Genomic DNA, 14373 nt, shown 5'->3' with positions numbered 1-14373 from the left:
TAATTTGGCCATTTGGAGTGATGCCACAAAATACAAGCCAGTGCATTCCATTGCTTTCAGAAGTTACCTAATCATTGAGTCTGTTAACCTGGGAGTCTGAGGACAGACCTGGACTTTGTGGGAGAGCGGCTGTCCAGTGACAGACTGGGAGTCTGTGCAGGGTGTAACCCGGACGTCAACAATGGATGGAGTGGCAAGAACAGAGCGTAAAGAGAATACAGAGACAGGTGAAAGAAAACGATTTGACCAAAAAAAGTCCACAATTGGAAAGTTTTGACGTGGAAGCAAAATGCTGGATGCTGCTCATCACCTCAAACACATGCTATCAAAGCTGAGGAGAGGATAGATGTAGCTAAATAATGTGTAATCCACAAAGAAAGTTATTTGAGAGTGCAGAGACTTGAGACAGGAGCACAGGCTCACTTTCCAGAGCCAGAGCTGCAGTGAAATAATAAGAAGAATTACTTTATTCATCCCAGCAGGGAAATTATTTCGCAGTTACAGCAAGAATTTTTTATACACAGATTAACACACACAGAACGGGAGCTGCGTCTGCAGGCAGCCAGCGCCACTTTTGAAGGAGGACATGCGGCAAAGGTCGCCGGGACCAGGAGTCGAACCCGCGACGTCCGCAGGTCTAAGGCCTCCAAATGTGGGGTGTGCTAACCCCCTGCGCCACCACAGCACGCTCGATCGAAGAATATTTATGTTGTGCAAAGGCCCAGTCTGTCCAATTAATAATTATTCACTACTTTGTGTTTTTCTGTTACATAAAATTCAAGTTTGTATTCAGTAATGCGACTGACTTGTCCAGATGTAAAAGGTTACTCTTCGCATAACTCGTCACATTCGTTGTTCCAAACATCAAACCTGTTGCATCACTTTGCGTCCATAGAGATGGAGTTTTCTGAGACACTAAACTATCCATTCACTCATTTTACTATTGGTTGAATTTTTTATTTTTACTTTTTTTTAAAGTTGACGGACATACATTGAACCAGCCTGTGAAGACTTCCTTTGTGCCTCGGGGAAAAAAAAAGGTTTGTTTACACAGAAATGATTGCACTGGTCTGGGTCCATGTGTTGTATCCCACTGCCGTTTATTGCCTCCAGGCTTCTGTAAGCGACCGGAATCCAACGTATGAACGACCCAAACAATCCAACTGTTTTCTGATCTGTTTCCAGTATCATTTGCCTCACCACAAATTAAATACACTCCTGATGTGACAAAGCTTAGCAAAAAACATAAATAAAAAAACCCACACAAATATACATTAATGAAAATGAGAACTTTTATATTATTACATGATAACCTCTCATCCAGTAACATCTGTAGGATTAAAATGATCTGAAACTACAAACACCAGTGCTGCCGACACGCAAGTATTTGCAAATCCATGACTTGTCTTTTTCCTGTTGTGGCAAAGCAATTCAGGGCACAAAGTAACAGTGACGGTGAAACTCAACATGAAAATACAGGTATTGCACAAATTACACCCGCAAACAAGAGATGTGAGACAGCATAAAATAAACAGAGTTCTACTTTATGACAGTGAGTATACACACTTTGTACGTTACTCACATTTTTGACTTGAAAACTATTTAAAAAAAAAAACATTAACGATGCTTACATTAACCAATTAGTATATTTGCACAAAATAAGACTTACTTTTCGCAATTGGCACATTCAGCAAGTAACTTAAATTTGAAAGCCTTCTTACTAAAAGTGCAGATCACAACCAGTTCATACCAATGTATTAGTGAGCCGCAGGAGTGCGACCCACATCTTTGTTCTGTACAAGAGGTAAACACACTGTATAAACCACTGTGAAATTCAAATGTATGATTATTTCATACAATTGTGGGATTGTAATGGCATATTTTAACAATATATTGAGCGTCATTTAATAAATAAGCAGACTATCTGAAGCTCAGTAACAGAAAGCAGGTTAAATACCAAAAACACAGATTTAAAAAAAAAAAGGAAACGAGTCCTAATGTAACAGCAATATGTACTTAAAAGACTAATATGAGCTTTCACAGATTTTATTTTTGCTTCATTACTTTCTGTAGAAAAGAATAAGTAAATAAATTAAGGTCAACAAATAGGCAGCTAAGACAAGGAGCAGAGTTTCCCCCTCAACATTTACACACAGCACACAGTCCAGCAGCTTGCTAAAACATTTAGAGTACACGTTGTTTTCCTGATCTCCCACATTTCCAGTGCATCCTGTTTAAGCCAACAATCACACATTGTTGCAAGTGTAACATTGAGACCTAGGAACCTCACAACTGCAACGAGTTGTTGTTGTTCTTATTATTGGCTAATATTGCTATACAGAATAATTCAAGTCTGTTTAAGATTGTGGCTATTCGCCGGATGTAGTAATCCAGGCAGCAGGCAGTAAAGGCGGTGTGTGCGCACGTGGTCAAGTCGCTTGTTTAGCCTTGCCCTGGTCCTCCACCTTTTTAATGGCGGCCTGAATCTTGGCCTGGTCTCCCAGCAGCTGGCGAGGTTTCACCGGTTTGAGGTTCTCGTCCAGCTCTAGCTGCACAGGTACCCCGGTGGGTAAAGTCACGTTGGCGATATCGTCGTCCGAAACACCTGTTGAAAGAAGTCAATTAATTGAAATGATTCACGTAGTAAATTGTCGTCAGTTCACAGTTAATCTATCACAATGTTTCTTCGTCAACTACAGTCAAAGTTACGTTGCACGCAAACTAACGACCATTTTAGTAAATCGACAATTGAAAGTAAAAATTTTAATTTGTACTTTCCATTTTGATAAAGCTTATCCTATAGGAATCATATAGCTTACCGACTGTATTGGACTCGCTTTATAGTCTTGTATATAAATCAAAACTGTGTGAGATGATCTTTTTGTTTAGCATCAGCATTAAAAAAAACAAGCTAAATTGAGTCAAATTGAATAGTTTTATGTAATAATATCTTTTTGTCCCTCCCCCTACACACTCAGTGACTGAAAGCATGACTGCAGTGGGCAGGTGAACTCTTATGTAGGTTGAAAAGTCCCCTGTTCCCATGGAGACGGTGGTTTAAAGCAAAACCTTACGTGGCAAACCAGATCAAGAGACTCATCACTTACAGTATGAACTGAAATAAATGTGGTAGCAACAACAGGTTGTGGAAGTTTCATATTTTCATAAGTGGGAGGAGGAAGTGTCTCCTGTGGCTTGAGAAAATAATTACACGCCTTTTTACTTCCTCTGACAATTTGTCACATTTCAACCAGAAACCTTTTCATGGACGTTACGGCACAGACCAAAACAAAGCCTGCACCTGAACTGAAATGCAAACGATCAGATGACCTCAAACTTGAACGTTTTGGTTTGTGCTGAGTGCAATCTAACAATGCACATCTCCCTGAACACCCGATCTCTAGTGTGACACATGGTATTGGCAGTGTTATGCTGTGGGAATACTTCAGCCAGGGTGAAGAAGCTACCCCAGGACAATCCTGGAAGATAACCAGTTAGAGGCTGCATGGGAAAACATGACGAAAAAAAAGTACATTTTGCACAATACGTAGAATCTCCTCATATCCACTGGCATGCGTTCAATGAATATTCTTGCTTACTAATAATGCTAAATATTTTTGGAATGGTAAGGTCCTGTAAAAATTCATGATGATAACGAATATTGAAGCTGATGAATGAGACATGGCCCCCTCAAACCCTCAAACATTTACAAGTGTAGTAAAAGGTCAGCATGGATTTCATATTACACTTAAATGTAACATAAACTTGCTGACCTTTTTGCACAAGTTCAAGCTTCCGTTTTTGGGCCTGAAATATTTTATGTACTTCCTTGTTCAGTGACTCTGATGAGCAACAGGGATATTTAAAGATGATTTTACTATATCTATAAAAAGAAAAAGAAAGAAAAGCTCAACACAGTGGCATACTGCATACCTTCCACGTGTTTGAGGATGGCCCTGCAGCTGTTTCCGTGACCAGAAATGAGGATAGTCTTGCCTTTCAGGATCTCTGGGACCACAGTGCTGTTCCAGTACGGCAGCAGCCTGTCCAGAACCTCCTTCAGGCTCTCCGCTCGGGGAAGGTTCTCCTTCGGCACGTCGCAGGTGGCGTATCTGCGGTCGTTGTAGATTTCCATATAGTAGGGGTGGGACTCATCAATCAGAGGCGGAGTGATGTCATAGCTCCTTCTCCACAGCTTCACCCTCTGCTCTCCGTGCTGCAGGGCCATTTCTGCCCGGTTGAGTCCGATCAGGGCTCCATAGTGGCGTTCGTTAAGCCGCCACGACTTGACGACGGGGACCCACTCCTGGCCCATGGCCTCCAACACCAGCCACGCCGTGTGGATGGAGCGGCTGAGTAGTGAGGTGAACACCAAGTCGAACTTGTATCCCTGCTCCTTGAGGAGCCTGCCGCAGTCCCGGGCTTCCTTCACCCCTTCCTCGCTCAGCTTCTGGTCGACCCAGCTGCAGAAGCGGTTCTCCTTGTTCCAGGCCCCTTCGCCATGCCTCAGCAGAACCAGTCTGTACTTAGACATCCGAAGAACTAGAAGCAGAGGAGTCATGCATGTTACTTAATGGAAACAAAACAAAGCTGGGTGCGGCTGACAATTTTTTAGAAACAGACAAGAGATATCCTGTCAACGGTGCCTGTGTTTCCAATTTTAAGTAGCCATTGTTTTATTATTGTTATTATTATTATTGTTACAACTACTGCACTTTATTTTTTGATTGTTCGTATTTTATATACTTCTAATGTGTATTTTTATGCATTTGCTCCCCTTCTCGGCCAGGTCACCCTTGAGAAAGAGGTCTTGAGATCTCAATGGGTTTTTATCTGGTGAAAGAAAGGTTTTAAAAAATAATAATAATACATCATAGGTCGGTGATCTCAATTCAAAAGTAGTGAGAACTTCTTAAGAGTCGATGCTAGATAAAATAGAGACCTGCCGAAGGGGTCGACATCGGCTCATCAATTATCCTTATTGAAAAAGAGAATCAAAACAACAATATCGGTCTCATCTATAACATGAGCATTTCTGATGAATGGTGCAGCTAAGAGGATGGGTGACCCGGTGTTCTGTCAGTAGCACAGATAAACAGAACACCGGCACAGTTAATGCTGCACAGCCGTTCAGGAAAGCAACAAGGCCGGTGTATGCATGTAATTTCTCATCTTTACCAGAAACAGCCGAATTGTGCTAAGCAAAATGCGTCACCTTACCCCGGTGGAGTTAAAAACCCCGACAGAAATTGTTCGGCCAGGAATCGCCAGGCCGCAGCAACGTCCGCTCGGTGCGTTGGTGATTAATGTGGCGGTCGTCCAATCGGAGAGCTGTATAACCCTTTTGTGGGCGTTCCCTCCGGTGTCTGTTATGCCCATATTAGGAGGGGGAGCAACGGTTCACGCAAGCTCGCGGTAGGGGAAGGAGAACAGAAAGCAAGAGGAAGAGGAGGTCGCAGCTACCGCACTGTGAACATACAGTATTTGTTTGTGTTTCCATGAGTTAGAGGGGTAATCCGTTTCTGTAAAGATATTTACAATATTGTCTGTAGAAGTAGAAGTACAGTACATTTATAGTCATGTCAGTACTAGTAGCGGACATGGGCAGTTCTAGCGATAATGGCGCCCTGGGCGAGACCCTCCTTAACTTACAAGGAAGAAAAGCCAACATATTCAACACACACACCCCGACTTCAGAAAAATTTAGCTGGGGGACGAGAAATCGGGCTTTTAATTTAATATAAACACATGAACAAACATTTATATAACCTTTCAAATAAAATAGCCAAACTTATTAATACATAAAACAGTGACATGCAGAAAAGGCTGAGAAATTGTGCTCAGATTCACATAAACATTAGTTCAGAAGTTGCAGAAATCTAAAATGTTTCCAATTTCTGAACTCTTTTTCTTTAACTGTTACATCAATCTTTCAACATGTGCTGAAAAAATATATTTATCAATTTTGTGCTGTCTGTGATGAACTGGCATCCTGTCTAGGGTAAGGTGTACCATGCCTCCTCCTTGATTACCGCTGGGGATAGGCACCACCTGTAGGGAGGTTGTTCTTCAGCAGGGACAAGGGAGTTGATCAAAGTTGTAATAAAACGGCTTCAAGTAAATATTTAATTCCAAAGCTGTCAAACCGTTAAAGATTTGCAGCTGCAGTCACAGCAAAACGTAGTTTTACATTGTATTGGCTAAGTAAATATTTACATTAACACATTAACATTACCATTTAATTCCCCTTTGGGATCAATAAAATATTTTTGAATTTAATTGAGAGCAACAGATGCTTGCCACACGTCAGAGGCTCCTTAAAAGATCTTGGAATAGCCTTTTGAATTTTGTCCTGAACTAAAAGTTGCTAACAAGACACCAACCTACATGTCACTTGCCAACTTACCTTTTAGCCTACAGCAGTTTTTCTTGCAGTGTTTATTAGTCACGTCATTGGAAGACAGCCATATTTCCCCTAAGAATGCAAAATCACTGACAGCAATGAGAAATGAGACCTTTTAAGTCTCGTCTATTAGTGGATACAGCATGTATGTAAAGTACTCTGTGTATGTGATAGTCTCATAAATGCCATTTATTACAGGCTTCAAGAAAACTTCTACAAATAACTGTGTAACGAAGCAGACAAAGACAGAAATAAGGATGTGATTTATTAAGATTTTTGTAGAGAGCAAAAAACTGGTTTTCCTACAACAATGTTGGACATATTGTTATAAAACAGTTCTAATGTGTGAATTAAAACATTTTATGTAAGACTCCTTGAAAATACAGTGAAGGTACTACAAGTATTTTTGAGGATATACTGATATTTTGTAAGTGTCCTCAATAAAAACAATAGCATTCTGAATATGTTTCACATGTACTTTTAGACAGAGATCATAAGATTGGTTTATCTCCAAAAATGCACAATCATTTTCCATATAATTTCAAGGGTAAGCACCTCAGTGTTGGAACATGATCGGCTAGTCACAGCCTGGACTGTTAGAAAAAATAAATATGCACTGTCCTTTCAGTCCCCCCCAAAAATAAAGGAGAATAAGATTTTTAGGACAATCTTAAGACTGTTTTAAATTTGTAGATTTTTCTTCTTGAAGTCAATGACGACGAAGAAGACAAAGAAGAGGTGGGGTGAAATAGTGAGGTAATATTACTTAAGTGGAGCAGAGACAGATGATACAATCATGTGTATCCAACAAAAATGATCCCAAAGTTTTCATTGTCAGCTTTGTCACTTGCAAACCCAAGCAGTGTCGGCATTTATACTTTTCTTAATTTACGGCAGTGATCAAAGTGACACTGATCACAAACCTACTGGGCAGCATCAAACAGCTTCTTTCTTCCCTCCATCCCAGACATGGCGTCCACGTTCTTACGCCAGTCAGTGACTTCTTCTTTCTGTGTCATCAAAGCAGAAAATTTGAATCAGTTTATCCTGATTAAACACTTGAGATGATTTTAATGTCAGTGAGATGTGGATGATCGCTTGCTTAATGTTGCGGCGTTAGATAACATTTTTTATTCCGCCATGATTAGTATTATATTCTGCATGCGTTTGTGTTTTTACTCTAAGTGGCTTAAATGAACATTTGACCTAGCATTCAAGTCTACAACCTGCACTCTTACCTTTTCCTCCTCTTTCTTCACGGTCTTTAGGTTGGCCTTGAAGTCCACTGACTCTTTTACCTTCGCCCCCAGCAAGGCTCCCAGCATGGCTCCTGCAGACACCCTCACCTTCCTCAGGTTCGGTCTCTTCATCTTGCCCTTCAGCTCAAAGACCTTTTGAGACAAGTTCTGTATCTTTGTGGAAAACAAACCACAAACCCCTCTTTACAATTAAACACAAGGTTTCACATTTCCACCGTACGTAGATCGCATGTGTCTCTTATAGATGTATGCTTTTGGAGAAGGAAAGTCGTCTCTAGGAAACGTGTTCAAAAAGAATTTGCTGTGGAGCCTTGGTGACACCGTGATGTCCCTGTTTGTTGTGGTTCCGTAATGGCCAGTGTTGGAGTTTTTTTTCTTTTTCTTGTTGCTATTTTCTAATTTCTGAAAGTTAATGAACAAGTTTATAAACAAGATAGTGGGCCTCTTTGTCACATTACATTTCATGTCCCAGGAAATGGATTATTGTGTAAAAATTCAGATATTATGATAAAAATCAAAAATGCGTTATCCAAATTAAGAAAATGCTTCATTTGCATTTATTTTACAATAATTATTTAGAATGCGAGTAAATGTGGCAGGGATAGTTTTATTAATTAACAACAATTATTTTCCATTTTTTTCTTTTTCACAAAACGAATAAATAATAATACAGTATGTTAGATCTTTTGCTTCTTCAATAGAAGATGAAAATATTTCAAAGCATTTTGCACGTCTTTACCAGAACGCCCAATAAATGTGGATGTTGCTGTACTTACTGGAATCACTCACCTCCTTCTCATTTATTGCCACTTTGCTAGCAATGTCGTAGCGCTCTTCATCGACCTTGTCAATTTTTTGGTGGATCTCTTTGCAAAGATTCTGTGGACAGAAACATTTTGTGTAACAGACTCATTAAAGGACTTTAGGCTTACAGAATATAAGTTAACTAACAACAAAATAGAGATTACAGATGTGGAAGCTAAAGAGAGTTAATGTGAGCAACTTTCTGGAGCAAAACCTCTTAGCAGCTGCAGAAGATTTGAATTTGATTTGAATTTGTGGCCGAGGTTTACTCGACCATCAGGACGATGACCATTAGTTGACAACTAGAGCTACAATAAAATGACTCAGATCAAAACATCTTTATATGTCAGACTGGCCCAGTCAAAGTCCAGATGAAAGGCCAGCTGTGAATCTATGTCAGATATTGTTTTTACTTCGCCATTATACACTAGTTTTATTTTCCAACCTGTCACATTGCATACTAATGAAACGTATTATAAAATGCAGTTGTAAAGGACAATATGTAAAAAGGTTAAAGAATGATGAAAACAATTTATGTTCTGACTTCTATTATATGATAAACTGGATCTATTTTAAGGATGTTTATGACGTATTTGGAAAGATGTATCAAGTAAACTTAGGTTTAAGGATTGTATTTTATTTTTTTAATAAATATTCTTCTCTCCTGGGAGTTTTTAAATGAACATTTTTCAATGATTTGGAGAAGAGCCCATTTTAATCATCTATATAAATAAAAACCCATAACTAATTACTTTGAGGTTTGATGACCAGGTATTAAATATATAAGACAACAATTGATTTGGAGCAACTGATCTATTCAAAAAATTGCAATTTTTCTTGACATCCTCAACCTTAAAAATCATAATATACTAAATTAAAGGTGATAAGTGTACCTGTAGGTCCTGCATCGAAAGGCCTGACAGTTGGAGGGTTGGGTGTCTTTCGTCAAGGATCCTCTGTTTATCAGCTATTCTGGCTTGCTTTTCATTCTCCAGCATAGTCATTGCCTTCTTTAACAGTTTGGTCTGGGAAAAAAATCACACACACACAGAGTTTTCTCTGCTTAATGGCTGTGGATACACTTTAGCAAAGTTGGACATTATTTATATAGGGCATACCTTTAAGAACAATCTGCGGGATGCAGAGATTTTTGGCTTAGGTTTCTGTGACAGAATAAAAAAAAAGATTAAGTTTACATTTTTTGAGGTGTGCATCACTTTTTGTGTGCTTCTAAAAATCTCTGTACAGTGACGGTAGACGCAGCTTTAAAGCACAAAAGCTAAACATAAAACAAACAGTTTTTTTTATAGCCAAATGCAGTAGATTGGCATCTATTTGGCTATATGTACTTTCTTAATTCTCAATGTAATTTCTTAATGTATTTGTGGAATTAAAGGCCCAAGTTGTTACATTGATACATTGTTTTTAGTTGCTGACATGATTGTAAAAAAAAAAAAAAAATCAACATGAACCCATAGAAACCATTTAAACTCACCGAAGGGCTGTTGAGGGGAAAATTTGTGTCCATAGTGCAAAGAAGAAAAATTGATTAATTGTTGTCAATAAGTGGTGAAGTAGGATTTCTGGGGTTGAACTTACTTTCCAGACATGATAGAAGTTCCTAGTTCCTCCTTGTTAGGTCTGTAAATGTCAGACAGATGGGGTAAAAAGCATGGGTAATTTTCTCCATATTGACTATAAACACTGGAAATTAGAAATGAAGATCGCTTAAAACTGCAACTAAAATGCAACTAATAAAAAATAAGAAAACGTCAACTTTAATCTTCAAACTTTTCAGGGTAGAAATAGAGACTATTTCTGCTACAACTACTATAAAAGTGTGTCTTTTGTCCGATACACTGTTTTGTTTCCTTTAATGAAAAGATTTTCTTACCTTTAAAAGTGAGGTTTCAATGCTCAAGAGTCCCCTGGTGTGTGACTCAAGGGGATGAAAGAGGGCAGATATATAGATTTCAGGGCTCATGTGAGTGGCTCACTGAAATAGATTCTCCATTCTTAGACTCCATCTCTCGTACTTCACATGTATGAGGTGTGAAGTTCTTAGAGGTTCTGAGGAGGGTTCACCTGTGATGCTTTCTCGGTTTGTCTCAAGAGGAGCAGGTCACATCTGATGGTTCAGTTTACAGGCACGCAAAAAAAAAAAAAAATCGAAGTACATCCTCTTTAACTTCATGGGGTTTATGAATTATCTAGAAATTAAAGGTTTCTTTTTTTTATTTAAAGAATTTCCCCAATTTTTTCCATTTTGGAATCTGTGTTCCCTATACAGGAGAAATATTTTCTATATATTTGTTTTTTAAATTTTATTCAACACGTTTATTTATTTTTTATTTATGGCGTTATTATGGCTTACCTTATGGAAAAGTTTAGGAAATATTTAAGAGCAGAAAACTTGCAGATAAAAGGGAAAGTTGAGGGAATGAAGAAGGCCATAATACTTATAATGAACATGACATTACATATCAATCTAATTATTATTAATCTATTTAGTAAGCAAGTGTCACTTTTCCCAACTGAATAATGGGATTTTTAGTTGTATTTTAATTTATTTGTATGCATCTGTAAGACAAACTTAAGTTGTGTGATATGTATGGTTAGATTAAAATAATTTTCAAACACCAAATCATTTTTAAATTAAAAGCCCAGAAGTGACAAAGCGTATAATTTATTTATCTATTTACTTTTTTTTTTTATCATGATAGGTCAAAATAAACTTTTTAAGTATGCTTTCAAAGAGGATTTCTAAATATAAATAGAAAATAACACATAATCCCCTTTTTTGTGGAGGATAGAAATAGACAGAAACTAACAGTAATATCATTTTTTGAATTTTAAAAGCATTTTTATTGGCCAATGCTACTTCTATAGCTGTACCGCATCAAATCAGTTTGTTACAACTGAGAACTGTTTCTAAATAGCAAACAATATTGTTTAAAATCACCAAACTTTTCTGAACGTCCAAAGTTTCCAGTGGTGCATAAAAGTTAAAGAGCTCTGCTGCCATCTGCTGGAACAAAGAGCACAATTCTGCTGCATTGTTGATGCGGCAATAGTTTCCCTAAACCTTGAGTCTTCCCGAAGTGTCTCTTTGCATTCAGCAATACAATGTGGGGATAATATTACGTCGTAATAGCGCCTATTACAGAATTTGGAAATATTGTAAAACAGAAAAGCCAGTGTTTTTGTCTTCAGTTGCCAGAAGCGTCAAAGAGCTTCTTCCTGCCCTCCATCCCAGACATGGCCTCCACATTCTTACGCCAGTCAGTAACCTCCTCTTTCTGATAGAGAACAAAACAAATTGGACAAAAACATTTAAAAAGACAGAAAACAATATTCAGGTGGATAAAAACCAGATTCACCTTTTCTTCTTCCTTCTTGACAGTTTTGAGGTTTGCCTTGAAGTCAAACGACTCCTTGTGTTTGGAGCCCAGCAGAACGCTCAGCATCGCTTCAGCTGAGATCTTCACTCTCCGCAGGTGAGGCTTCTTGAACTTGCTCTGCATCTCAGTAATCTTCAGTTTCATGTTTTCAATCTGCCCAACCAGAGCACATGATTATGTCATTCTACCTCATCATTACTCAAGATAATGTCATTTGCATTTTTCATAGGTATATTACTCAGTGGTATTTAAGATTCACGTAATGTACAATCAATATGTGAGATGTCGTCATACCACCGTGGTGCGGCTGCAGGATGTTTCCAGTTGAGCTATGCAGTTCTAATGGGATGGACTTCAGTTATTGAATTTATTTTTAATTTTTTACTTTTTTGCTTCCATCATGTAATGTCTGATTTATGAACATGCTTGTGTGGTTTTCAGCTGCTTTCAAAAATGTAGGATGTAGAGACATCTTGTGGTATAAATCTCAAATTGCAACCAAGTTGGCTTAATTAGAAAAAAAAAATGGCAGGCTAAAAGTAATTATTTTGGTGGTATTTTGGAGGCTAATGCTTAATTCAATGCTTAAAATACATGGACAAGTGAACAGACCTTCATCTTGCATTGCTGTTCTGTCTTAATGATCTCACCTCCACATCGTTTTTGGAAACTTTCAGGTCAACATCGTAGCGCTCCTCGTCTACAATATCAATCTTGCGGTGCAATTCTTTGCACAGATCCTATAATAAAAAGAAAATAACGTTGTGAGTAACTTGCTGAAGGGAGACTGGTATTAATCAGAAAGTAAACGTTTTGGTGATTAAAAAGAAACACCTGCAGTTCCTGTGAAGACAGACCAGAAAGATTCAGCGGAGGAAGTCTCTCTGCTAGCAAGGCTTCTTTCTCCTTCATCTTCTGATTTTTTTCCTCCTCCAGCATTTGAGTAGCAACTGCCAAGAGTTTGATCTAAGAGTGAAAATCCATAAAAATGCAGCATTTATCCTCTTTTTTCCCCCGTTTTTTTTTCTTTTACTTGTAAGTATATGCAATACTTATGACAAATGCAAAAGAGCATAGATTTCATTTTTAAAAATGTGCTTGCAATGTACGCCTTTAAGAATAAGTGTGTCTCAAGGCAATCATAAACCTATTATTTCTCATACTGCAGTCTGTACACTGCAGCGTGCAGACTGCACTGTAGAGAAGTTAACAACATTGTTGTTAACGTCAATGAAAATGAAATAAGCTTAGAGGATAAAATCAATTAAATAAATAGCCAAACATTAAAATAATAATAATAACACAGACAACATAAATCTCTTACTTTTAACCCCAGCTTTCTGGAGGAGGAGATCTTAGATTTTTTCTGTAATTCACAGATAAATAATATTTATTTCCACCTTCTGTCTTGCACAAAACATAAGTGAAATGTATATTGCTGATACTTACCGGTCTTTGGGGACATTCATAAGAGAAATGAAGCATATTATAATTTTATAATTTTATATCTCATACAGTGCAATAACCAGTGGAGAAACACACGAGAGGCGATAGCACTTACCCGTCCGACATGGCTGACTTAAACCACCGCTCTAGAATGGGGAAAATAAATCCATTAAAATAAATCTGTTATTAAACACACTGCTGCTTCACTGCCTTTTAGTACATTCTGCGCGCTTTATATCAATTAATTGTTGCAAGCTAAATGCAAGTCTAAAAACTCCTGCAAATTACAAATGCATTTGATCGCTAAAGCTAAATAGTTTTGAATTGTAAGTCTTTAAAACGTTTGGAAAGGTTTAAGGCGAATGTGCTTTGAAGAGTCAAAGCAGTGCAAGTGTTAATATATCTGATGAGAGGTTCACCACGGGTGACAAAGCAGTTCAGTGACCAGATAATCCGCAGGCATGTGAGAAGACTCTGTTCAGCCAGCTGCTAATGTTAAACAATAACTCTGCTGCCCGCTAAAATGGCCTGAGAGAACAAGATGCTACTCTGACGTAAAGAACTGTGATAGTCGCTGTTAGATACTATGAAATAAAGAGAAATATACTCACACTGAGTCAAACAATGAAAGTACAGGTACCAATAGGAGCAAGCAACACAATGCCTAGCGATCCAACCTCAAGGAGCTCCTTGTACTTTCTGAAAAAAACAACAACAACACATGTCTCAAATTTATAGTGTCTCCTCCAAAGTAGCATGACTCACTAAAATAGAGTCGTCTCTGTTTTACTACCTCTGTCCGTCCACCAACAGTGACATTTGCAGGGGTTCACAACAATATTTGAGCTGCATAGGGGGCGTCATGAAGCCCGCTCCTTGGGTTCAGATATTTGGGTATGTTTAAACATGATTTCTGCGACACCTATTAGTGGAAATGGCAGCGTGTCCTTAGAGAGGGTCAAGGTCGGAGTCGTGACAGAGCGGGGCCAGCTGGAAAAGTTTAGATGAAGATGTCAGGGAGTCGAGCGGAAGGGAAGAAGTTAGAGTTACCTCCTTCATT

At 38.3% G+C, this 14373-nt stretch overlaps 3 protein-coding genes across 4 annotated transcripts; all 3 read right to left on the bottom strand.

Annotated features, from left to right (window-relative positions):
- Window positions 1-1273: 1273 nt before the first annotated feature.
- bpgm (bisphosphoglycerate mutase) lies at window positions 1274-5315 on the bottom strand. The gene is made up of 3 exons (XM_005796310.2): window positions 5221-5315; window positions 3934-4542; window positions 1274-2605 (listed from the first exon to the last, which is right to left on the bottom strand). Exons 2-3 carry the CDS (start codon window positions 4532-4534, stop codon window positions 2430-2432), a joined length of 777 nt encoding a protein of 258 aa, XP_005796367.1. The 5' UTR covers window positions 4535-4542; window positions 5221-5315; the 3' UTR covers window positions 1274-2429.
- Window positions 5316-6651: 1336 nt separating this feature from the next.
- Window positions 6652-10723, bottom strand: LOC102233211 (troponin I, slow skeletal muscle-like). Its single transcript, XM_014474023.2, has 8 exons — window positions 10361-10723; window positions 10066-10107; window positions 9962-9968; window positions 9585-9629; window positions 9360-9491; window positions 8452-8541; window positions 7642-7815; window positions 6652-7413 (listed from the first exon to the last, which is right to left on the bottom strand). The coding sequence occupies exons 2-8, from the start codon at window positions 10074-10076 to the stop codon at window positions 7327-7329; spliced, it is 546 nt and encodes a 181-aa protein (XP_014329509.2). The 5' UTR covers window positions 10077-10107; window positions 10361-10723; the 3' UTR covers window positions 6652-7326.
- Window positions 10724-11302: 579 nt separating this feature from the next.
- LOC102233471 (troponin I, slow skeletal muscle-like) lies at window positions 11303-14206 on the bottom strand. Of its 2 annotated transcripts, XM_023343020.1 has the most exons (9): window positions 14107-14206; window positions 13925-14012; window positions 13429-13459; window positions 13317-13320; window positions 13192-13233; window positions 12702-12833; window positions 12518-12607; window positions 11847-12020; window positions 11303-11765 (listed from the first exon to the last, which is right to left on the bottom strand). In XM_023343020.1, the coding sequence occupies exons 3-9, from the start codon at window positions 13437-13439 to the stop codon at window positions 11676-11678; spliced, it is 543 nt and encodes a 180-aa protein (XP_023198788.1). In that variant the 5' UTR covers window positions 13440-13459; window positions 13925-14012; window positions 14107-14206; the 3' UTR covers window positions 11303-11675. The 2 variants fall into 2 exon arrangements, with proteins under 2 accessions (XP_023198788.1, XP_005796366.1); XM_005796309.2 differs by lacking the exon at window positions 14107-14206 and having other exon boundaries at window positions 13925-14074.
- Between the last annotated feature and the right edge of the window lie 167 nt (window positions 14207-14373).

The sequence above is a fragment of the Xiphophorus maculatus genome, chromosome 2, assembly GCF_002775205.1.
Source record: "Xiphophorus maculatus strain JP 163 A chromosome 2, X_maculatus-5.0-male, whole genome shotgun sequence".
Lineage (NCBI taxonomy): Eukaryota > Metazoa > Chordata > Actinopteri > Cyprinodontiformes > Poeciliidae > Xiphophorus > Xiphophorus maculatus.
Note: the sequence above shows the minus strand (reverse complement) of the source record. Positions and strands in the feature narration are given on the sequence as shown.